The following is a 24,734-nucleotide window of genomic DNA, read 5'->3' on the forward strand; positions in this document are numbered from 1 at the left end:
TCTGTTCCCCACTCTGTCTCTGGTGAAGCCTCTCACCGCCCCTGAGCCCCTGGCCTGTACCCCAGTTCTGTATGCACAAATAAATAAATCTTAAAAAAAATAAAAATTCAGAGTATTTTCTCTGAAAATCATCTTTTTTTTTTTATTTTTAACATCATACTTTGCCTCCAAAGTATGCCTCTTGCATATTTCATTGTATCCTCATTTTATCACAAATGTTTAATAATTATTATTTCTTGAAGATTTTTGTTAAAAGATGTCCGGAGTATTTGAACCATTATTTTTAATTTGTAAGGAAAAATAATTTGGTAACATTATTGTGCATAATGCTGTTTTAATACAATACCAGTTTTAAAACTAGGTCATTCGGTAGCTGAATAGAGGTATATTTTGTGTGTCACTGTCTTTAATTCTCTCAGATGTTAGCCTAAGAGATAATTATAAAGATGTTGATTTTCCTTTCTAATTTTCCTCCTGTAAATTATTGTTTTATTTAGTATTAAACAGGATCCAAAAAAAAAAGTGAAAAAGATTTGTAAAATAAGCCCTTAAAAAGCAAGCAATTATAGTTATTTTTACATAGGCTAATCAGTATTCTTTTAAATTTGTAATCAAGTGGCATCTATAATTATTTGAGCCACTTGCCTCGTGCACACAATTGGATATACTGAAATTTACTCGCTTCCTTTCCTTTCCTGTTCATTCAGAGTTTATAACTAATAGTTGTTGTTTTTTTTTCTCTCACATAAAGCTTAGTTTTGGAGGAATTCCAGTACCAGGCAAACCTGGAACCTTTCTGAAGAAAAACTTTCATGGATGTATTGAAAACCTTTATTACAATGGAATAAATATAATTGACCTGGCTAAAAGGCGAAAGCATCAGATCTACACTGTGGTAAGTCAGTATCTTTTTCAGCATACATTGGAATACTCCAGTTTTCCCCACACACATCAAAATATATTTACATTACCCTGTTGAAGGTTCCATCAACCTCTCAGGTAAAACTGAGAGGTGAAGGTTGGAACTGAGTCAGTTTGAATTGTTTTACTGGGAGAACAGAGAAACAAATATCATTAGAAACATCTAGAAAATCCCAAGTCCCTGACTTTAAATTGTGTAGGGTCAATAGTCTAAAGTGGGTTAATACAAACCTCTTTATTATCTCTGAGAAGTACAGCATTTGAACCACAGATTTGATTAAGGTCTATAACATACAAATTATATACTGGTTTACTTATTGTTGATATTAAAATATGACATTTTGAATGAGAGAGAAGAAACTCTGGACATTGTGGAGATTCCTTTTATAGAACATTGATGACTTAAGTAATATTCTAATTAAATAATATTTGTCTTCTTCAATAGACTTTGAGTTTTATGTTTTTTGTTTGTACTTTGCACATACTAGTTGTTCATATGGTGTTGGTGTTTTTAACTGTAATCGTAGATTTGTCCACTTCTCTTCCCAGTTCTATGAGAATTTTCCTCATTTGTTTTGTAGCACTTTTGTAGTTTGTACATACACATTTAGGACTGCTGTGTCTCTCTGATGAATTGGCCCTTTTATCATTATAAATTGTACTTCTCTCTGATGATTTTCTTTGCTTTGCAGTCCACTTTATCTGACATTAATATAACAACTCTCACTTTCTTTTGAATAATGTTGACATGATAAATCTTTTTTCTATACTTTCATTTTTAACTGCCTATATTTAAAATGGATTTCTCATAGACATTGTTTAGAATGGGCATGTTTTTGTCTATTTAAAGTATATATTTAAGAAATCTACAGTGTAACCAATTTATATTTAATGTTAAAGTTAGTGATGTGTTCAGGCTCAAATGTATGAATAGTTTATATGTCGTTCTGTTGTTCAGGGCTCTTATCTTCATGTTAGTATGTGTTTCTTGAATGATTTTTAGATTTCATTTTGGTTTATCTAGTATTTGAATATATTGCAGTATACAGCTGAGACATGTTGTTAGTGGAATGTATTGGAATGCCAACAATTTTAGAGGAGTGTAGAAAGTTTATTTCCTTTCTTGTTCCTTTGCCCTCCCCTGTTTATTATATATGTCCCTTAATCAGCATTTCATCCCTGTGTATTTATTATTTTTGTTTTAACTGTCAAGCATGCTTTCCAGAAAACTCTAAAGTTTTTATTCATTGTGTTGTATTTAGTCATATTCTCCTTACTCTCCTTTCATTTTGTCTGGTTTTCCCACTTCATTCTTTTTTCATTTCCTTTCTGTATCAAAACTTCATTTAGCCATTATTTTAGGGTATATGCTCTAGTGACAGATTCTCTTGCTTTTTATTCATCTTATATTGTCTTAATATTTCTTTCAATCTTGAGAATATATTCACTGGACATAAGATTGTGAGATGATAATCATTTTCTCTCAACACTTGAAGAATGTTGGATTACTTGCTTCTAAATTTAATAGTTTCTGGTGAAAAAGCCACTGTTATTTACTGTGAAGGTAAATGTCATTTCTTTCCCACTGCTTTGAAGATCTTTTCTTTGTCTTTAATTTTCAGAAGTTTGCTTATGATGTAGATTAATTTGGGTTTATCCCGAGTTTCACTGAATCTCTAAATTTTTGTCATTCACCAAACTTGAGAAGTAGTCCACCTCTTATGTAAATACTTTTCAGTACTTCCCTCTTTGTCATCTCCTTCTAGAATTTCACTAGATCATTCACTTAATCCCACAGGTTCTTAATTTTTGGTTTTGTTTTCTTTTTTGAACTTGTTGTTGAATTTCTTAGCCTACTTTATTGATTGTTAAATTTGGGTATATTTTTATTGCTAGACCTTCACGCTCATTAATTCTGCTGTTATTGTGTATGTAAATTACTTTTAATCTTTGTTACTGCACTTTTCAATTCTAGAGATTTGCATTTTGTTCTTTTCCCTTTGTAAGAATTTCTATTTTTTTGTCAAGAATTTCTATTTTTATTTGTTTCAAATGTTTAATTATTCCCTGAAGATTTTTAATATAATATCTAATTGTCTATAACTTTATTATAATGCCTAATTGTGAGATAATTCTAGCATCTCTGTCATCTCAATGTTGATATCTATTAATTATATTTTTCATTAAGTTTGAGACTTTTATTGCTTAGTATGACAAGCGATTGTTTTATTGGTCATTTTAGGTATTCTTTTTTAAATTTTTTTTTAAGATTTATTTATTTATGTATCAGAACTGGGGTACAGGCCAGAGGTGCATGGACGGTGAGAGCATTCACCACACACAGAGCAGGGAGCAGAACAGGCAGATAGATGAAGTACACTGCTGAGGGGAGCAGCAGGTAGGTCAGGAGAGGTCTGCTGTGCCATGTAGATCACCTCTAGGGCAGGCGGGGATCTAACTCATGCTGAAATGGCTTTAGCTTAGTGTAGTGCTTTAACCTGCTGCACCACCAGGGAGGAAAAAGTTGTTATTTAATACCCTTCAGACCAGATATTTAGAGTATCTTATTATATACTCTGACCAGCTGGAACTAAAGTTGAAGTGTTTTTTTTTTTTTTTTTTCTTTCTATGGTATTTTGCTAACATTGAACAGCTATTGTCTAAAGCTGTTCCCTCACTATGTTGGTCTTTTCTTAGTCCACTGACTAGAGACATCAATTTTATAGTGGTGATTTTTATTTGTCTGCATCAATAAGTCTTTCTGGGTTGCTAGCTTCTTAGCAGCAGAGATATATGAGATAAAAACAAAACCTAGAATTGCCAAATTTTTGTTCCTTGGGTCTCTAGATCCTTACATATGTTTTTTTGCTCTGCCATTCAGAGCTTTCTAGTTTTGTCTTATAGACATTTTTTTTAATTGTACCTAGTGGGAAACAGGAAAAAGAGTACTACTCCATCTTCCCAGAAGTAGAGTTCCTTAATTTAGATACTTACAAAATTGTAAAAGGACAACCTATCATTAAAGGAAAACACCTGATTCTCTTTGCAATCATGAACTATCAGTCAACCAATGGAATTTAAATGCCTTTGAGACTTATTTCTTTTTTCCTTTGGCAAATATGACTAGTAAGAATGCTTTATAGCTTTGAATTACATATGTTAACATAAATTATTTTAAAATATTTATTTATACATACAGAACTGGGGTACAGGCCAGGGTGCAGGGGTGATGAGAGGATTAACCAGAGACAGAGTGGGGAGAAGAACAGGCCGACTGATGAGTACACTGCTGAGGGGAGCAGCAGGCCTATCAGGAGGGGTCTGCCATGCCATGTGGATCACCTCTGGGGTGGGGATCGAATTCATGCTGTGCTTAAGAACTAAAGCTTCTTAGTGCTGTGCTTTAACCCGCTGTGCCACCAGGGAGGGCCCTATTAACACACATTTTTAAAAAAAGATTTATTTATTCATACAGAACTGGGGTACAGGCCAGAGATGTGGAGGGTGAGAGGATTCATCAGAGACAGAGTGGGGGGGCAGAACAGGCAGATCAATGAAGTACACTGCTGATGGGAGCAGCAGGTGGGTGAGGAGAGGTCTGCCTGGCCATGTGGATCTCCTCCAGGGCAGGTGGGTATTGAACTCATGCGGAAGTGGCTTAAGCTTCTTAGTGTAGTGCTTTAACCCACTGTGCCACCAGGGAGGGCCCTTAACACACATTTTTAAAGAGGCTATAGGATGCCAAGATATGAGACAGACTTGCTTTATGGAAATCTATTGGAGGAAGGTGGTCAGTGTTTAAAACTATTTGTCCCTAGGGCTCCCTGGTGGCCTAGGGGTTAAGTCTCGCTGTTATGACAGCTACAGCCTGATTTCAAGTCCTGCCTAGGGTGCTGAACCACATGGCAAAGCAGACCTCTACTGTTTCATCTGTTGCTCCCTTCAGCAGTATATTTCAGTAGATCTGCCTTTCTGCTTTGCACTCTGTCTCTGGTAAAGCCTCTCACCCCCCAAACTTCTGGTCTTTGTATGCACCCCAGTTTTTGTATGCATAAATAAAATAAATAAATATTTATAAAATAAAATGTTTTTGCCCAATAGCTGAGTATGGAGAGTAAGGATGGTACTAAGAAAGAGTTAGACCCCTGACTCTGTTCTAGAAGATCAGTGATAGCACTTAGCATTCCTTGGCTCATATTCAAAAATATTGACAATTTCCCACCCACATATGCTTCAACTGAAGCACATCTCCTAGTTAAGCTAAGCACTAGTTTGTCAATGACATTTTTCTTGAGCTTAGGTCAGGAGATATGAGCCTTTTAAACATGCTCAAGTCTATTCCTACCTTAATTGTATTGTCCAGAAATATTGCACTATATGCCATCTTTTGAGGTCATTCTTGCTGATAAAATAGTACCTTACACTACTGCAATTAAAAGAGAGGGAAACATTATTTGTATGATTGCTAAGAGCTGGAAGAACAAGTTGAACTACTAGGAGCTTATGAAACTTATCACTTTTTCTCATTATTCACAAATTGGGACTTAAAATGTATAATACTGTGTCATAAATGTAAATAACAAAGATCCCTATGACAATACTAATGAAGAATATCTCCACCATCTCAGAAAAATACAGGATGGTTTCCCTCATAGCAGAAACATAGGAATTAGGGTTGGGGGGTGAATGAGAGAAGCAAATTTAATAGAGTAAAAATGAAAACAATGAACAACTATAAAGCAGAGACATTTCATGGGGGTGAAAAAGGAAATGTGGTCAGAACTGGGGTAAGAAGAGTACACTGGACTATGGTGATGATGGCACCTGGGTGAATTGGTGATGGGAAGCCCATGCGGATTACAATGAGATGATAACATGCACACAATGAAGATGTTAAAAAATAAAAATAAATCATCTTTGATGATTAGATATATGAGATACAATCACTGGATTTGCAGAGTTAAAAAGAGGGAATGAGTGAAGAAGGGAATAAAAAACAAATTCCCAAGATCTGGCAGCCTCCATCATTTTGTTTTCTGAGAAAATCTTTAACTACATTTTTAATATATATTTTGTTGACTTTTGAACTACTGTAGCACTTCCCACATTTCTTAAAACTTTGCTAGCATATTTTATTCCTCCGAGATTTTTTGGCAATATTATTAATAAGAGCACAAAGAAATCATTTAGGGGCCCTCCCTGGTGGCGCAACATGCTAAAGCACAGCACTAAGAAGCTTAAGCTGCTTCTGTATGAGTTCGATCCCCTGCCCTGGAGGAGATCCACATGGCGCAGCAGACATCTCCTGACCCGCCCACTGCTCCCCTCAGCAGTGTACTTCCTAGATCTGCGTATTCTGCTCCCCGCTCTGTCTCTGGTGAATCCTTCTCACCCTCCACATCTCTGGCCTGTATCCCAGTTCCATATGAATAAATAAATCTTAAAAAGCAAAAAAAAAAAAAAAAAAAAAAAGAAGAATTCATTTAGTGCCAATGCACTGGCAGAAAAAAAAAAAAATAATAATCCCATGAAATGTATTTTACTTAAGGGCAGGCAGCCTTTAGTTTTGACCTTCACAATTTAAAGGGAAAAAAAAATCCTGTTATCCTGTTCTTCCAAACTGTTTCTATAAACTTGCATAAAATGAAAATTCGTACCAGTGTATACAGACATAAACACACACTTGTGTGCACACATATCTAGTATTTCCTTTAGGAATTCCACGTGGAAAGGCATGGCCTGTTAATTGCAGGTACAAACTATTTTATTCCCACACTTGTGCTTAAAGTTTCCCCTCAAGACATAAAATAAGCTATCGAATAAGCTTTGCTCTAACTCACTAAGTTATGTGTTTGCTAAGTAAGGGTTTTTCAAAGAGATGCTGCTTTTGTCTTTTTCTTGTGGTTACAGACTCCCAATTACTGAATCTTGGGAAATCTTACAATTATGTAGTTAAAGTTCTTCCAGAGATTCAAGAATTCAAAATATCAGGCAGCAAGTGTATATTAAAACCCATAAATTATGATGTGTGTTTCAAGGCTCAAGGAAGCACCAGCCTTGGCCTCCTCCAGCAAGAACCAAGGGCAGGTGGCATCCAGACAAGATCTTGGATGCTATCTGCCATTCCTTTCTTGTGGGACCCACCCATTATCAGGAAATTTAACAGCTGTTCCATGAGGATAATTCAGTTTAATCTTTAATCTTTATAGTTTGATTGAACTATAAAATGTCCCTCCACATCCCAAAATGCAGTAAAACCAACAGCTTAAAATAGACAAAAAAATTCTCCCTATCCTTTCTCGAATCTTCCATCTTATGTTAATGCTGACCCATATAATAAACAATCAGAAAGTAAATGGCCTATTGAAGTGTGTGTACAGTCCCTGTAATGTGGATTATTATATACATTATATAAGAAATATATTGTCCTGCTAGTTTCCTGAAACTGATTAATTCCATACCTCCCACTTAGTATGAAATGAGGCTTTGTAAGAGCTCTTGTTTACACAACCAAGAGACACACTTGTCTGTATATTTGAGCTATATCTCACCCATTTCACTATAGATCTTAAAATGAAATTACTTTTGTATTAAAAAAAAAAAAAAGGTAGAGAATTGTACCTGTCCCTGGTCGCCCAGCTGGCTAAAGTGCAGAACTAGGAAACTAGCCCCAGCCACTTCAACATGAGTTAAATCCTTGGCCAGGGAGATGACCCACATGGTGTAGCAGACCTCTCCTGACCCACCTGCTGCTCCCCTCAGCAGTGTATTTCAGTCAGTCAGCTTGTTCTGCTCCCCCACTTTCTCTGGTGAATCCTTTCACTGTCCCTGAAACTCTGGTCTGAACCCCACGCCATGTGGCTCACCTACCTGGCTGGGGATCAAACTTGTGCTACAGTGGCTATAGATAGCTTTATAGTGTTGCATTTTAACCTGTTGTGCCATCAGGGAGGACCCCATGAAAAACTTGTTTTCGGCCCTCCCTGGTGGCGCAGAGGGTTAAAGCACTGCACAGAGAAGCTAAAGCCACTTCCACATGAGTTCGATTCCCGCCTCCCCCAGAGGTGACCACATGGTGTGTGGTGTGGCAGAACTCTCCTGACCCGCCCGCTGCTCCCCTCAGCAGTGTGCTTCGTCGATCTGCCTGTTCTGCTCCCCAATCTGTCTCTGGTGAAGCCTCTCACCATCCCTGAGCCTCTGGCCTGTACCCCAGTTCTGTATGTACAAATAAATAAATCCTAAAAAAATTGTTTTCAAGTGTTCAAAAAAAAAAAGACATTCAAATGTGTACATCATACCGATGAATGGGATTAATATAATTAATATATAATGTCTACAAACAACTCACTCATACAACTTGACAAAAAGAAAACAATCCAGTGAAAAGAAAAAGGCACAAAATCTAGATAGACACTTCAAAAAATACATACAGATCACCAACAAGCACATGAAAAATTGCTCATTATCACTTATCAACAGGGAAATATTAATCAAAGCCACAATGACATATCATCTTATACTGTGAGAATGACTCATACCAAAAAAATATATAAAAAACAATAAGGATGTGAAGAAAAAGAAACTCTTGTCCCTTACTATTGGTGGGAATGTAAACTGGTCCCTGCCTTGTGCAAAAGAGTTAGAGGTAGCTCAAACTATTAAAAGTATGTCTAACATGTGAACCAGCAATTCCACTCCTGGGGATCTATCCAAAGAATGCATAAACACTAACTCTAAGGATTCCATGTACTATTTACAATAGTTAAATTATGGAAACAATCTTAATGCCCAACAGCAGATGAGTGAATTAGAAGATGTGGTATATGTACAAGTGGAATATGACTCAGCTATAAACAAGGTGATATCTTGCCATCTGCAACAGCATGGATGGAACTGGAGGGGATTTTGATAAGTGAAATGATTCAGAAGGAGAAAGCAAATGCTAGATGATATTACTCACACAAGGAAACATAAAGAAACAAAACAAAGGATCCAATAAATCTAAACTACAAACCTTAAAAGTCTGACCTCAGAATTGACACTACCAGCAGTAGGATGGGGTGGGGAAAAAATGGACAAGGGGTGGGGGGGGGGCTGAATGGACTCTGATTGACAGTGACAATTATGGGTGCTTTGGTAGTGGTTATATGCATTTGAAAAGGTGCAAATCTTTACCTTAAATCATTAACAGTGTTGGCAACCAATGTTACCTTGGTAAAAATCAATACAATTTTAGATGTATGCTATTTTAAAAACATATGTCCTGGGGATCAGTGTACTAACAAATAACAATAGTGATCTTTTGTGAACTTTTTCGTCTTTTATTTTGCATTTATGCTGTCATGCAATTCATTAGAACTTGCTTATTTATTTCTTTCAGCTCTCAAGTCAGGAAATAACACTCATTGCAAAACATAACCCTGCAAATGCATTCACATCTGCATATGTGCAGAGACACACTACATAGAGTGGCAACAACCTTTCTCTTACCTTCCTGTGACCCAGAAGCTCCTGAAAATTGCTTAGATAAAACTGTCTAGTGCCTAGTGAAGCCTATAATCTCTTCAGCTTGTTCTGGGGATCATGTTTCATCTCTGTGAGTATGCTCTGTGATAAATGATACTTTCCCTTGATGGAGGGAATCATTTGTAAAAAGCAACTAACAGATCATGTCTTCTTGCTCCACGTTCCTGTAGTCTTCCACTGTCATTTGACCAGTCTGACATTCACATCACCTGATTCTATACTGTATGCAACTAACTCCTACCATGAAAAAATATTTTCAGGTTTTTGATTTCAGAGAATATGATTGCTTTTTTTTCCTCTGGACACATTGAAATGACATAGTATCAAGGTCATATGAGAAATATGACCTTGTGACTTAAAGTAAAAAATAATAAATAATATATTAACCACGGCATGGTTTCTTCTGAAATTCCTTCTACCTTAAATCAGTGTTACAAATTTCTATATTAAGATGACTAGTTTCATTATCTCCTTTGTTGATATCAGTTAAATAAAATTATTTAGAATGTTAAAAACATGTATTCCTATAAATTTCTTGATAGACATTTGGAAATTATAGACTAGAATAATCAACTATTTGGAGAGGAAAACACTGTTTTGTATGAGTAGCATTGTCATATTTTAAAAATATATTTTATGAAAGATTGGTCATATGCTATTTATAAATTTATATCTTGATTTTATGGTTAATATTTTTCAAATAAATTTTCCTGTCTTTAAAATGCTTATTTAAATGTTTAACCTCTTTATAAACACTACTTAAACATCTATCAACTCATCATAATTTAAGATTTTTGTCATGTCAAATGTGTCAGTAAAACATATTTGACTATTTTACAGCTGAGAAATCATGAAGTTTACAAACATAAGACAAAAATAATTTTCTAAAATTTAGAAGAGATGGCTAGAAATGAGGATTATTGAGTCAACAGTTATGGTCTTTTGACCCACTTTATGTTGTTTCAAGTTTATACCATCTTCCATTTCCACCACCTGCAGTGTACATGGTATATTGTCAACTTCACCTCATGTCCTTCTGACAGCTGAGAGTGGACACTTCTTTCAAAGGCCAAAAGAGCACCCTCCCTTGTGGCACAGCGGGTTAAAGCACTGCACTGAGAAGCTTAAGCCACTTCTGCATGAGTTCGATTCCCGCCTGCCCCGGAGGAGACCACATGGCGTGGCAGACCTCTCCTGACCCGCCCGCTGCTCCCCTCAACAATGTCCCTTGTGATCTGCCTGTTTTGCCCCCCACCCCCATCTCTGGTGAGTCCTCTCATCCTCCACATCTCTGGCCTGTACCCCAGTTCTATATGAATAAATAAATAAATCTTAAAAAAAAAAAAAAGGCCAAAAGAGAGGAGAACCTGGTGTCACGGGGATTAAAAACACAGAGATATCAAGCTATCTGCAGCCACTGCTATGTGGATTTATTACCAGAACAAGTAGGCCATCTACATGGCACAGCAGACCTCACCTATCATGCATGCTGCTCCCTTCATCAGTGTATTTCAGTAGAACTGCCTGCTCTGCTCCCCACTATGTCTCTGGTGAATCCTCTCACCTCCCATACCTCTGGCCTACACCCTAGCTCAGGTGTACATAAATAAATAAATCTTTAATAAAAACTCCAAAATGAAAGTTGGAATCAAATCAGGATTTTTCTTCCTATGAAATTTTCCAATCAATGAGTTGCTTTTATATTATTTTTTCAATAATATCAATAATTTCCCCTTCATTTTATGATATCTTGTTTCAGTAAGCTATCTTACAGACAGTGCCACAAATCACTATGCTAATGCCAGAAGGGCAGTTAATGGAGAGATGACAGATGGACCTGTGGTTGTATGTGTTCCTATGTCCCAGAACATCTGTGAGAGGCAGTAGGGGGCAGCATTATTATCCACATTTTTATACTAAAAAAATACTTTATGCTCAAGACTAGGGAGAGTTAGTGGTATATAGTCAATGTCTGTGTTGTTCACAGTTGTCTTCTTTCTTTTCTGGAAAGCTCTACCCCATTAGTTTCCTTCTCTTTTGGAAAATATTACACTATAAGTTTTATTCAATTTTATTATATGTGTGTTTTTCCCTAGGGTCCGGAATGACTTTCATGCCAAAGTGAAATTAAAAAAAAAAAAAATCATGGTTGAGCATATTGTGAATAGTACTATTTACCTGTGAATAAAAGACCAGTGAGTTGGCTCAGGAAAGGCCCCAATGTAGTTTCCTGATTACCACATAAATCTGTTGTAGGTTTCTCTGGCACTACATGTAATAGTTCTGGGGGCAGAATCATTGCCTTTGGTTGTACAAAGAAAGGTGACAGCAGAGGGCAGAGTGTCTGGGAAGACACTATGCCTACATGATTGTGATCTTGGCAGGAGCATCTAACTGGCTCAGAGTGTCCATCTCTGGCATATGGCTGTCAGGCTCTTCCTCCTGAGTTTAAGGAAGTGGTTGAAAGTCCTCAATAGGGCTTAAATGCCTCCCCCAGAAACTCAGTTATCTGTGACCAATGGTTCTTACATAAGAAACTTTTACAGTATAGAATACAGAAACTCAGTATAGAAACTCTTCTTGGGTTTTGACTCCATTGTTTCCAGCTCTTCTAATGTATACATCTTTATTTATCCACATTTTTTCACCAGTACTTCTCCTTTCTAGCCAGACTCAGATCATTTATTGCTTCTGGAATTCATTATATGCAATCTTCCTCTAAGTCTTTTCATTCTGTTTTTTGAACACTATCTGAACCACCACTATCTTTCATCTCTTTCCCAACCTAGCCCTAAGCTGACCAAGCTCAGATATAGAGTTCATATCCTGAACAGGGTGATGTTCAAAATATATAACTGCTTTGCATAGGTGAAATAGGCTTATTGAGCTCCTAGCCTATGCTTTATGAGTTGCTTCATTGGGGGAGGTCTGAGAAACTGCAAGCTAGGCAGGCTAATTCTTTGGGATCATTTAGGGTCTTTGGGGAAATGTATGTATAGCAAAAAATTGGGGAATTTAAAAATTATAAAAATAGAACCACCACCATGGAGCATTAGAGTGAATCTGCTGCATCATCTCTCTACCATATAATCCCAGTGAACTGCTTGTTATTTCCTAGACCACAGAGGCAAGAATCATGGGATCATCTCTACACTGTACTCAAGATGTTATAATCCTTTAGCAGAATCCTACTTAGGTTTTGGAAAAAAGTAATATTGCTTGTGCTATGTCACCTAGCCCTATCTGGTATCATTCCAGAGTTTTCCTTGTTGTTACCTTCACACACAAAGAATGTGTCATATACTTGATTCTTCTTCATCATTGTCATTGGAACATAGTTCTTGACCTCTATTGTGTTTATATCAAATGATCTTTGACTCCCATGGGTAGAAATTAGAAATCTTTCTTTGCCCCTAATATCATATGTGCACCAACTCACCATTCCAGAATTCAGAATTCAAAGATGACCCTCTTATCTTGGCTCTCTCCTCATACTGGTCTCTTTTCTCGTGGCTCTTCTGGCCACTGTTTTGATGGCCACTGCCTCTTCCTGTCATCTCAGTTGTCTTTATGTTTATATTAAAATATGTCTATGTATTAATATAAGCATTTTGTTTGCTTTGTCACTGTGATTTTTCTCAATGCTTCTGGTTTTCTATGTGATTGAATGTGAATGGTTCTTTCTTTATTTTAACATACCCACAAGCATGTAAGACAGCTCCCCCAGCTTCTACACAGTACTGATGAGACCTGTACTTAGTTTATAAGCAGAAGACTCACAGGCAGGAATAATAGAATCAGAAGGGACACCATGCAAATGCAGAAATTTAGGTGGACTTTGAAGATAGACATTTCTTAGACAATCCCCAGGTGACAGGAAGACATTACTAGAAGGAGTATGGATACACAGAAGCTAAAGATGGAGGCATGAGTATTTGGGGGAAGCAATGTTTTATTCCAACCTCATTCTTGACAAGATTTATTCCCATCTCCTTATGTATTTTATAAGTGTCACCAACCAATAATTATTTTTAATAATTCATAGAGATAAGAGCATTATATGTTCAAGAACAGTATAAACTTTGAAGGCAGTAAAATAAAATTCCAGTACTACCCCCATCTAGCTACAAAATCTGGACAGTTATTTAACTTCTACATGCTTCAATGTCTCAGCTACAAAGCAGAAATAATAATACCTATTCCCTATTCAAATAAATGGTCTTTGGTAAGCACAGCATTAAAGGTTTTAGATTATTTGTGATTATTAATGTTTATTGGATCACACATCCTTTTGTGACTGTAAAGAAAGCACATTTGCATGACATTTTGGGAGACACAAAACTTGTCACTGAAGACTGCCCAAAGTTTCGGATTAAATTTTGGATTAAGAAAACAGATTTTCTCTATTCTTACAAATATTCTCTAATCTATAAATATTTCTTATTGCATCACCAGGACCTTGAATAAGTAGGGACTTGACTGAGTAGAGCTGACTTCTTAGAAGTGTTTTAAACTTTGTCGAAAAATTCAGAATAGATCTCTGTCAAAATTCAGGATGTCTGAAAAGGAAAAATCGTATGAATAAAACATATTTTGTAGCAGGTGGGTCACTACTAAGTAGTGTGTTCAAAATAGCAGATGTTTCCTCTCCTTTGAGAGAAATGACAGTTAAGAAAATAAGAGCTAAGCCTCCTCCTACCTACCTCTCAGGAGAGTGAGACCTCTTCCAAAGAGATGTAATTACCAGTGAAACAGATAGCGTGCAGATAATGCAGAAGAAGCTTTCTAGAGAACTTAAACCCAACTGCTTATGGACACTGCCAGCAGTGCTAAGTATGCAACTGAACTGTAGTTGCCTTAACTTCTGGAGCCACTGGGTTACAGATGACTAACAATTATGGGAGACAGGTACCCACAAGTCTTCTGGATTCTAGTGACCTTACTGACAAAGGCTAATGTGTTCAGCTGACAAAAAGGAAATGTTTAAAAGTTCTAGCTACAGGATCAAAAGCAGGGGAAAGTCAAAACCCAGAGTGAATAAACAGTTGAAGTTTGATTCCCAGTCACGGAGCTGACCCACATAGCACAGCAGACCTCTCATGTCTCACCTGCTGCTCCCCTCAGCAGTGTACTTAATCAGTCTGCCTGTTCTGCTCCCCACTCTGTCTCTGGTGAAGACTCTCACCACCCATGCACCTCTGGCATGTGCAGTGCTGTATGCATAAATAAATAAATAAATCTTTTTTAAAAAGTAGAGGCCCTCCCTGGTGGCTCAGCAGGTTGAAGCACAGTACTAAGAAGCTTAAGCCACTTCCGCATGAGTTCAATCTCTGCCTGCCCCGGAGGAGATCCACATGGTGAGGCAGACCTCTCCTGACCCACCCACTGCTCCCCTCAGCAGTGTACTTCGTCAATCTGCCTGTTCTGCTCCCCACTCTGTCTCTGGTGAAGCCTCTCACCCTCCGCATCTCTGTCCTGTACCCAGTTCTGTATGAATAAATAAATAAATCTTAAAAAAAAAAAAAAAGTAGAAACCCTGGACAACTAGAAGAGGGAATTAGGAAGACAAAGGGAGGTATAGACATATTCATATTGTAATCATTCACCTGAGCATGGTATAGAACAATCATAGCATGTGCAAGAAATGCAGGATGTGCAAAATCTCAAATAGAGGCCTGGGTTCTTATGAATAGTAAAATACCAATTATTTGACTTTGTCATTAGATAGCTGCTCTCTAGAAAATAATGAAACAACTTTCCTGTTTTATAGAGCCACATAATTTATTATGTTGAAATATTTTCTTGTACTCATAAAATTCAGGACACTTTGAATGTAGATTTACATCTGAAGTACCAAAACAATTTATCCCTTTATATGAGAATTTCTATGTTACAATTCTCACAAAACTTCTCCTCATATTGCACCTAAAGATGTTCTCATGAAGTTTACTCTCCACTTGGAAATCACTTGATTTCTTGTCATTTCTTAATTCATTGCATCCATTCCTAACTACAAGGTTATCCATTTTTCCCTGAGACTGGAACAGAGTCAGAATGTCCACTGCTTCAAAGTACTTTAAACAACATTCACATTTATCCACATTGCATCAATTCAATGGACTAAATATCTTTAAAATAGTTATGAAAAATGAATATGCATTTAGGAAAATAGCTATGAGATTAAAAAAAAAAATCAAGGTTAAACTGAAACACTTAGCTTCCATGAGTCACATTGGATGCGGTGATAGAAATCTCATGTCTGAAGAGTTTTGGGGGTAAGGGCATGCTGAAACCCACCATTTACTTTACTTATATGTGCCACTTGGGGGAAGGTTGTGAGCATAGAATGCTTTGTGCTGAACATTGCAAGAACCACAGTTTAGAATTGGGCCCTAAGGATGGAGGATTCAGTGCCAACTTTGCAAGGTGATTAGAAGATCAGGCAGTCTCAGAGGATACACTTAGTCTTGATGGGCTTTGGTGAATTTCACTTGCATAGACAAGATGTAGCAAAACCATTGAAGCATTATTTTTTAATGGTGTTGCCCATAAAATTAAATATTTAAACAAGGGTTTGGCAGCCTATGGCATGTGTGCCAAATTTCCGTAGCCTGTGACACAGATACCCCTGCAACCCTCATACTCTCAATGGGGCACAGTGGTTTACATGTTTCAGTAGGAGCTGTGAGATAACTGGGCTGATAAGAAATCATAACCCTCTCACTATTGTAACTCAATAACTCACATATGAACCAATAAGTATATTGGAAATTATATTCCCATTTTCCACTAAAATGAAATGTTCAATGATTATAGGAACAGTGGAAAACATGGAAATGCAAAAAGAAAAAAAGTCACCTAATGCTCAAAGGCACCATCAGGATTATATAGATGCAGATTCTTTAAAAATGATCTTTTTTTTTTAATAAAAAGGACTATTTTTCCTCTGCTTTTTTTTTTTAAAAAGTACTATTATTGGACGTAGTTCTTTTTTTCCTTGTTACCAGTATACTAGTAATGAATACAATAACCTCTTGAGCATTTAGTATGTGTCAGATACTCTATCAACTGATTTCACATTTATTTTAATTCTTAAAATAACCCTCTGAAGTGGATGATTATTCTGGTTTCATTTGGTAATTAGAAAAATGAGTTTTATCAATATTAAAGGAACTTGCCCAAGATACATAATCGTTAAGTAACAGAACTTCATCTCTATCTCTGGTAATTACATGTTCAACTGTTGTTTTCAGTATGCATTATATCCAGCTATAATCAGTGTGTCTAAATTTTAATTTTAAAATAAAATTGCATTCTGAAAACAGAGATCAGCAAATGCTGAATACATGATTTTTTATAGGAGCAGAAAGGAGTAATTTGGATTCTCAGTGAGAAAGCTAGCAAATTACAGATAGTAGGTGCTTAATAAATATTTGTTTAAGCATTTGCTATGATGATGATAACCCAGATATGCTTACAAAGTCTGATTAGCAGTGGTTAAATAGTGATTCTTCTCATTTAATACTGGATTATCTTCTGAAAGGAAGCTGGTCATCTCCAGACCTACTGATTTTCAAAACAATCATGAGATTCTTACCATTAACTCTTAGCTACCTGGACATAGAGAATAGGAAGATGACCCTTGGGGTCCTCCCTTCACTAATGATTGCTACTTTCCTGACTCAGCAGAAGTGATGTGATCTTATTAGACAGCGGATTGTGTGAGACAAATGTGACTTATCATTCCAATAGGCATATTAGAAAATTAGTCATAAAAATCCATTTCAGAATTTATTTATTCTTCCTGTTTTATCTATGACCAAGAAATGTCTTCTCTCACTAACCCATAGAATGCCTTTTAACTCACATATTTATTTAACTAGAATATGCATAACCCCTCTATTACTATATAGCTTGTTAGAACTACCATCTCAAAATTCCAAAGACTGGGTAGCTTAGCTTACACAACATAGATTTATTTTCACACATTTATTGAGGCCCAAAATCTGAGACTAAGATGTTAACAGGTATGCTTTTTCCTGAGATCTTAAAGATTTTCACCACCAGGCTGGTCTCTCAAGTGGTGTTGCTTCTTGCCCAAATTCCCTCTTTTGATGCAGACACCAGTCAAATTGTTTTGGGGTGCATCTTAATGACCTCATTTTAACATAATTGTCTCCTTAAAGATTCCATCACATGCTTATATCAGCTATCAGTAAAAATCTTTTCTATCCCAATGAAAGCAAATACATAAGGACTGACAATCCCACAAATTTGTTACCCCAATTCTTTCATCCTGATGGTTGGTCATTCTTACTCTATGGTTTCTGTCCTGAAAGTCTCAGAAGACTACTGGAACTTAAGGGATTTTGTCTACAAACTCAACTGCAGAAGAGAGGAAATCATATAGGAGAAGGGGAAAACTAGTTAGTGGAGAAAGCATCCTTTAAGGTGCCTTCCAGAATGCCCCATAAAATGAATTAGCCATGTCACAACTCATAGACTAAACTCAGTCACCTGGCCTCACCTGGCCCCATCTATCTGTAGGGAGAGTAAAATATGTCATCACCCTAGTGGCCACATTGTTGGGTTTAACGGATTGGAACCCTACTGACTTAATGAAAGATGAAGATAATGGACCTGAGTAGGTAATTTAGGATCTCTGCCCAAATCTATAAACAATAAAGGCCAGCATGTGGTACTTCTCATGTCTAAAGTGGCACAATTTCCATTTCAGTGTCCAAATAACAAAGTCCAGTTCTACCATCACCATCATAAAGATGTGCTAGGCTTGTGCCATCCAATACGGTAGTCACTAGTCATGTCTAGCTACTGAAGATTTGAAATGTGGCTAGACTAATTGTGAAGTACTTCAGGGTAAGGGTAAAAATGAACAAACAGATTCAGTAATTTTAATGTCAATCACATTAAAATAGCCTAATATTCAATTAAATTTAAGTTATTGATTTTCACTTTTTATAAGTTTGATACCCGATAATTTTAAATTGCATAATTATATATGACTGGCATATTTATAAAAGTGCTGATCTATAGTATCTATTACAAAATACAAATATTTTAGAAGCAGCCTATATTTCTTAAAAGCATTTTTATTAGGAAAACTTTTAAAATGTATATTTTCAAGGAGCCTGTCTGATGGCATGAGAGGTTAAGTCTCAGCACAATGAAGCTATCCACAGCCACTGCAGCATGAATTTGATCCCCTTCCAGGGAGCTGACCCACATGGCATGGCAGACCTGTCCTGTCTCACCCACTGTTCCCCTCAGCAGTGCACTTCAGTAGATCCACCTGTTCTGCTTTCCACTGTCTCTGGTGAATTTTTAACAGGGTGGTCCCCAGGGAAAGGGGAGTTTCCAAGTTCCCTGACCTACCCAGAAGGAAGGTGAAACTAAGAATAGAGGAGAAGAATCTGGAGAGGAGAGTGAAGATGAAGGAAGCAGGATGGAGAGCCAGAAGGTGACCTGAGAGAGGCACGTGGAGCAGAGAGATATGTGACGAACCAGCTCTTGCTTCTTGGTCTTGGACTTGTTGAAACGGATGTGGGTGAGAGACAAATGGGGAGATTGACTCCGGTGATGTTTATCTTGACTTTGATTTTGCTCTTTTCCTCCCAGATTTGTCTGGCTATTTTTGACCCTTTTTGATGGGTTCCCACCAGAAGGTGCTTTAGACTTTTGTTGGGCTTTCAGGCCTTGCTTTGGGCCAGTCCTGTTTGGCTGGACTTTAACTCACAAGGGGATGGGTAACTTTGGGTGTTTGATTCAGAAACTATATTCTTTATCTTGTCTGTATTGCACACTAATTGTATGAAAGTTCCTTTCCATTAAAGGTATTATATGTTGTCTTGATGGGGCAGATGGCAGAAACTGTTTAGTATGAGCAGGTTTGAGGACTCTAGAGTTCTCCTCTTTCTGGCCTATAACAAATCTCTTACCCTTTCAACACTTCTGGCCTACACCCCAGTTCTTGCATACCTAAATACATGTTAAGAAACATAAAAGAAAATATATACTTTCAGCAGTAGTAATTAGAATTCAATGTTTCTTGATATTTCATAAATCATTATTTATGAAATTGAATAGTTTCCTTTTATAATATATTCATCATTTAGCTATACATTTTCTTAATTTCTCATGCCTGTTGGTGGTACTGACTCTTCACAAATTTATTTGTTGCTTTTCCAGTTATTCAGTTGTTACTCAAGAACAGAGAGGCCCAGAGTATGTTTTCATGGCTAAAACATTTGTTTCTTACCAAAGTGATTTTGTATTAAAAAAAAAAAAAAAAAAAAAAAAAACACCAGCTACATGCCTGGAAAATGGAAAGCTGTTTTGTTTTGTTTTGTTGGGGGTGAATGAAAGTAGTTCAGAGAAGAAAAATCACTCAAAAAGAAAATGATATACAGAGAGGCACATCACCGCATCCCCCCACACACTTTCTTTTGACCATATTAATGCAGTAATTGCTGCCTTTACCACTTGAATGGAGAACGCTGAAAACTGCATGACTAAAAACTGCAGTAGAAGATGCAATCATCTCTGAAATTATTCAGTGATAGAAATCATTGGAAAAATTGTAGTTATTGAGTATTAGATCCAACTGGTTCTATCCCTACCTGGATTGCAGTTATTACTTCTTTTTCTCAATAATACACATAAATTACTTGATAGAAATTCCTATTCTTAAATAGTGTTGCCATGAAATCTTTAATATAAAATCATACTTGGAAATTATTTCAAACTTCTATTATAAAATTTCTCATTCTCCATTTGAAATAAGTTAGAAAAAGAAAAAAATAATTACGTAAAAATACCACCATGATTCCACCATCAAGAGAGACATCATTTAGCAAATTAGTCTCTGTTCTATACTGATGTATTCATATAGGCTTATTTTGTAACTAGTATGTGCAAATGTGCAGTCAGTTCATTTCATGTGATGATATATTATGAACAATTTTCATGCTTACCATAGACATTTTTGTTTGTTGTAACAAAATAGGAGGTCATATGGATATACAATAATTTACTTAGCTACTCCTTTATTTTTAAACCCAGGTTTATACTTTTATAAATCTAGGTGTTAAAGTATAACTCTTGATCTAATTTCAAATTGTTTCCTGAAAATAGATTGCCGAAAATGGAAGTATCAAAAAGGATTATTAATATCCTTAAGCTTCTTGATTCCTATTTACAAATATTGGTACACAGTATTTGAAATGGAAATAAAAGAGTGTTCAGGGTAGACTTATAGCTTTATCTGCTGCCTCAAAACTAAGTTTATCCATTTAATCATGACCTATTTTTCATTCTCTCCCTTCTTCGACATTTCCCCAAATCTTCCTCTGGGTTATCGCTAGGTGAAAAGCACAATTACTGGCAAAAACAAATACTCAGGTCAGTACATTCATAGTTAAATACAGGGGGAAAAGTAAATACAGGGCCAGAACTACAAGAAGATCCAAGCAAGGGGGCACAACTGAATCCTGACCAATGAGCTGGAAGTGGGAACCAGTGGGTTTAGGAAGGCAAAAGAGAATCTGCCTTTTTTTTTTTTTTAAGATTTATTTATTTATTCATACAGAACTGGGGTACAGGGTGAGATGTAGAGAGTGAGAGGATTCACCAGAGAGAGACGGGGAGCAGAACAGGCAGATCAACAAGGTACACTGCTGAGGGGAGCAGTGGGCTCCTCAGGAGAGGTCTGCAGCGCCATGTGGTCACCTCCGGGCCAGGGGAATCAAACTCATGTGGAAGTGTCTTTAGCTTCTTAGTGCTGTGCTTTAATGCACTGCACCACCAGGGAGGGCTGAGAGTCTGCTTTAAGAAAGACTCTTAAAGACCAAAGGTAGCCTGTGGCTCTCAGTGGGTCCCTGTTTACTGCCACTTCTGGGTAGCCAACTCCTTAGAGAGCAGATGAGAGGGCCTTGTAGCACCACCCATCAGCTCCACCGGTCCTCAATGGAGCATTTCCTCCCCTCTGTGTTAAAGGTGATTCTGGAGCATTTCCTCCCCTCTGTGTTAAAGGTGATTCTCTCCCGGTTGCCCCTGAAATGAAACCACAAGGAATACAATACATCTCTTTGAAGGCCTCCTTAGACAGAAACAAAATTGCCATTATCTATGAATGACAAAGATCTAGTTTCTCTTTCATTTCCAAAATGCTCTTATTATTCCTTGTGCTCTGGCTTTTTCCTTCCACCTTGATCCTTCTCTCAGCACCATATTTCCTTCTTATCCCCTGAAGCTCAAATCAAAATGTCCTGCCCAATATCCTGGCACTTGCTGTCCCAGAAGACATCCTATCTCATGACACCTAATAATAGTTGCGATGATATATTCCAGGCCTCTCATCCCAACACAATGTAATCCAAGGGAGACAAGTTCTTGTTACAGAGCAGGGAGTGGGCACACAAACCTGAACACCCAAACCTGCTCAAAATAGGTTCTGCCATCTGCCACATTAAGACAAAACACATAAGACCTTTAATGGAAAGGAACTTTAATACAATAAGTGTATTATGATACAGAAGACAAGAAAAAAAATATATAGTTTCTGAATCAAACACCTAAAGTTACCCGTCCCCTTGTGGGTTAAAGTCCAGCCAAACAGGACCGGCCTGAAGCAAGGACTGAAAACCCAACAAAAGTCTAACGCACCTTTTATCAGGGACCCAAAGAAAAGGGTCAAAAATAGGCAGACAAATCTGGGAGGAAAAGAGCAAAATCAAAGTCAAGATAAACATCGCCATAGTCAATCACCCCACGTGTCTCTCACCCATATCTGTTTCAACAAGTCCAGGACCAAGAAGCAAGAGCCACTTCTTCACAAGTCTCTCTACTCCCTGTCCCTCCCTCAGGTCTCCTTCTGGCTCTCCATCTTGCTTCCTTCCTCTTCAGTCTCCTCTTCAGATTCCTCTCCTCCCTGCTCAGCTGTGCTCTCCTTTGAGTGGATCAGGGAACCTGGGGCTGCCCCTTTTTCTTGGCACCCCCCTGTTACAGTCTGAGCCTGCTGTCTCTTGGATTGTGCCCTTATTATTAGGACCTGGCCTGGCCTGTAAGAACTATTAATAAATATTTCTTGAATGAGTATGTGAAAAAAGAAAGAAAGACCTATTTTCTTCCAAACCTGGGGAAAAACAAAAACAAAACAAAACAAACAAACAAAATACATGAATTTGGCTCCTTCTTAAGTTTATGGATCAGGGCAACAGTTTTGGTTTATGGGAAGTATTTCCCTGACATTTCCTGATAATAGGGCTGTGGTATTGGTGATTTTCAGACAAAATCTAATTAGAAATGGTTGTACTCATTTGGAAAATCAAGAACTGGTTTGAAATCTTTCCCCACATATTAGATTGAATCAAGATCATTTTTTCTCCAGTTTATAAATGCTTGATCGGCTTTGTTTGATACTTTGTGATTGAAACTCAGCTTTGCACTGCTGGCTTTATTTTTTACTCACCAGGGTGTTGTGATGTCTGGATGATGATTAAAAACAAAACAAACACCCACAATGAAAATGCTTTGTAAATAACAGCTCAGCACAGTAATATAATCCTTGGAAGTGGCACGTTTAAGAAATTCTAAAACCAGTCAAGGTAAGCAGAATGTTAAGCTGGAATTGCTGCATTCCCTTGAGGTCTTAAAAATTAGTTTTATGGCAAGGCAGAACAGCCATTCCAAACATAGTATCTCCACTCAGGACCCAAGGAAGGGTCTTGGTGAGAAAAGAATAGGACTTCATGATCTCCCTCTCTGTCCCTTCTTTACACAGAGCCTTGCTTCAGACTCTTCTGTCTCATCCCCCAATATTGATACAGGCTTATCTCAGCTTTATTTTTTTTTATCTTTTTTTTTAAGATTTATTTATTTGTACATACAGGACTGGGGTACAGGCCAGAGGCTCAGGGGCGGTGGGAGGATTCACCAGAGACAGAGTGAGGAGCAGAACAGGCTGACTAACAAAGTACACTGCTGAGGGGAGCAGCGGGCGGGTCAGGAGAGGTCTGCCGCGCCATGTGGTCGCCTCCAGGGCAGGCGGGAATCAAACTCATGCGGAAGTGGCTTTAGCTTCTCAGTGCTGTGCTTTAACCAGCTGCACCACGAGGGAGGGCCTTATCATAGCTTTATTTTATGGTCTGTTCCCACCTGTCCCAAAATCTGAACTCAGCTCCTTTTGTTGCACTGTGGCGATGAGTTTCTGTGCCATGTCACAAATATTGAGGACATGAACTTTGAGAAGTAAGTTTTAGTTTATTTAGTAATCGAGAAGACAGGAAGGGAGCATTTGAAAGTATGGTACCCACAAAACACATCTAGGGTTTCCATACTCAATATACCTCACTAAGGGGGCTCTATTTGTTGAATACAATTGTGGGGAACTAGCAAGGTGGGGAGCTTGCTAAAGATTAGCACTCAGCCCAAAATACAGGGCCATCATGTTACTGGGTAGTGAGGGGGACACTCAAACCCTCAACCTAACTGCTCTAAATAGGTTCTATTATCAACCACATCAAGACAAAATATACTCTGATGCATAAAACCTTTAATGGAAGGGAACTTTAATACAATTAGTGTGCAATAAAGGGAAGAGAAAGAATAAAGCTTTTAAAGCAAGCACCCATTGACTTCATGGGTCAATGCTCAGCCAAACAGAGTTGGCCTGAAGTAGGAACACTGAGGCCTGAAAACCCTGCTAAGGCACCTCCTGGGAGGGTTTCACAGGAAAGGTACAGAAGGGACACTTTCCTATCTTGGACAAAAGGGGTAAACCAAAATCAAATGAACACTGCCATTATAACCTCTCATTCACATCTGTGTCAAGTGTGTTCTTACATCTTCCCCAAGTTCCTGATACAAGTCCAAGAAGCAAGTACAACTTCTTCAAGGATCTTTCTGCTCCATGTGCCTTCTCCAGGTCTCTTGGCTTTCCATCCTGCTTCCTTCCTTCCTTCAGTTGCCCCTCCAGTTCAGTCCCTCCCTGCTCAGCTTCCTGGGGTGGGACAGAAAACCTGGATCTCCTCTTTCCCTGGGGGGCTACCCTGTTACAATCCCCTCACTCTGCTCATCTTCTTTTGTTGTTGTTGTTGTTCTTTTTCCTTCTTTATTTTTTTATTACAAAGTTTATTTTTACATCATTTTGCACATTTTTTTTTCCATCTCGATTGTAATCCCCACGGGTTTCCCATCACCAAATCACCCCTGTGCCACTACCATAGTCCCGTGCATTTCCCTCCCTTCCCCTCCCTGTTTTTGATCCCATT

At 37.6% G+C, this 24,734-nt stretch overlaps 1 protein-coding gene across 1 annotated transcript in view; it reads left to right on the forward strand.

Moving 5' to 3' along the window:
* CNTNAP5 (contactin associated protein-like 5) overlaps window positions 1-24,734 on the forward strand; it is an 827,651-nt gene that overhangs the window by 402,817 nt on the left and 400,100 nt on the right. Inside the window, exon 7 of the mRNA XM_012727192.1 lies at window positions 752-895. Coding sequence (XP_012582646.1) covers window positions 752-895 — 144 coding nt within the window. The remainder of the gene's footprint in view (window positions 1-751; window positions 896-24,734) is intronic.

The sequence above is a fragment of the Condylura cristata genome, unplaced genomic scaffold (genome assembly GCF_000260355.1).
Source record: "Condylura cristata isolate star-nosed mole 26May11 unplaced genomic scaffold, ConCri1.0 scaffold00002, whole genome shotgun sequence".
NCBI lineage: Eukaryota > Metazoa > Chordata > Mammalia > Eulipotyphla > Talpidae > Condylura > Condylura cristata.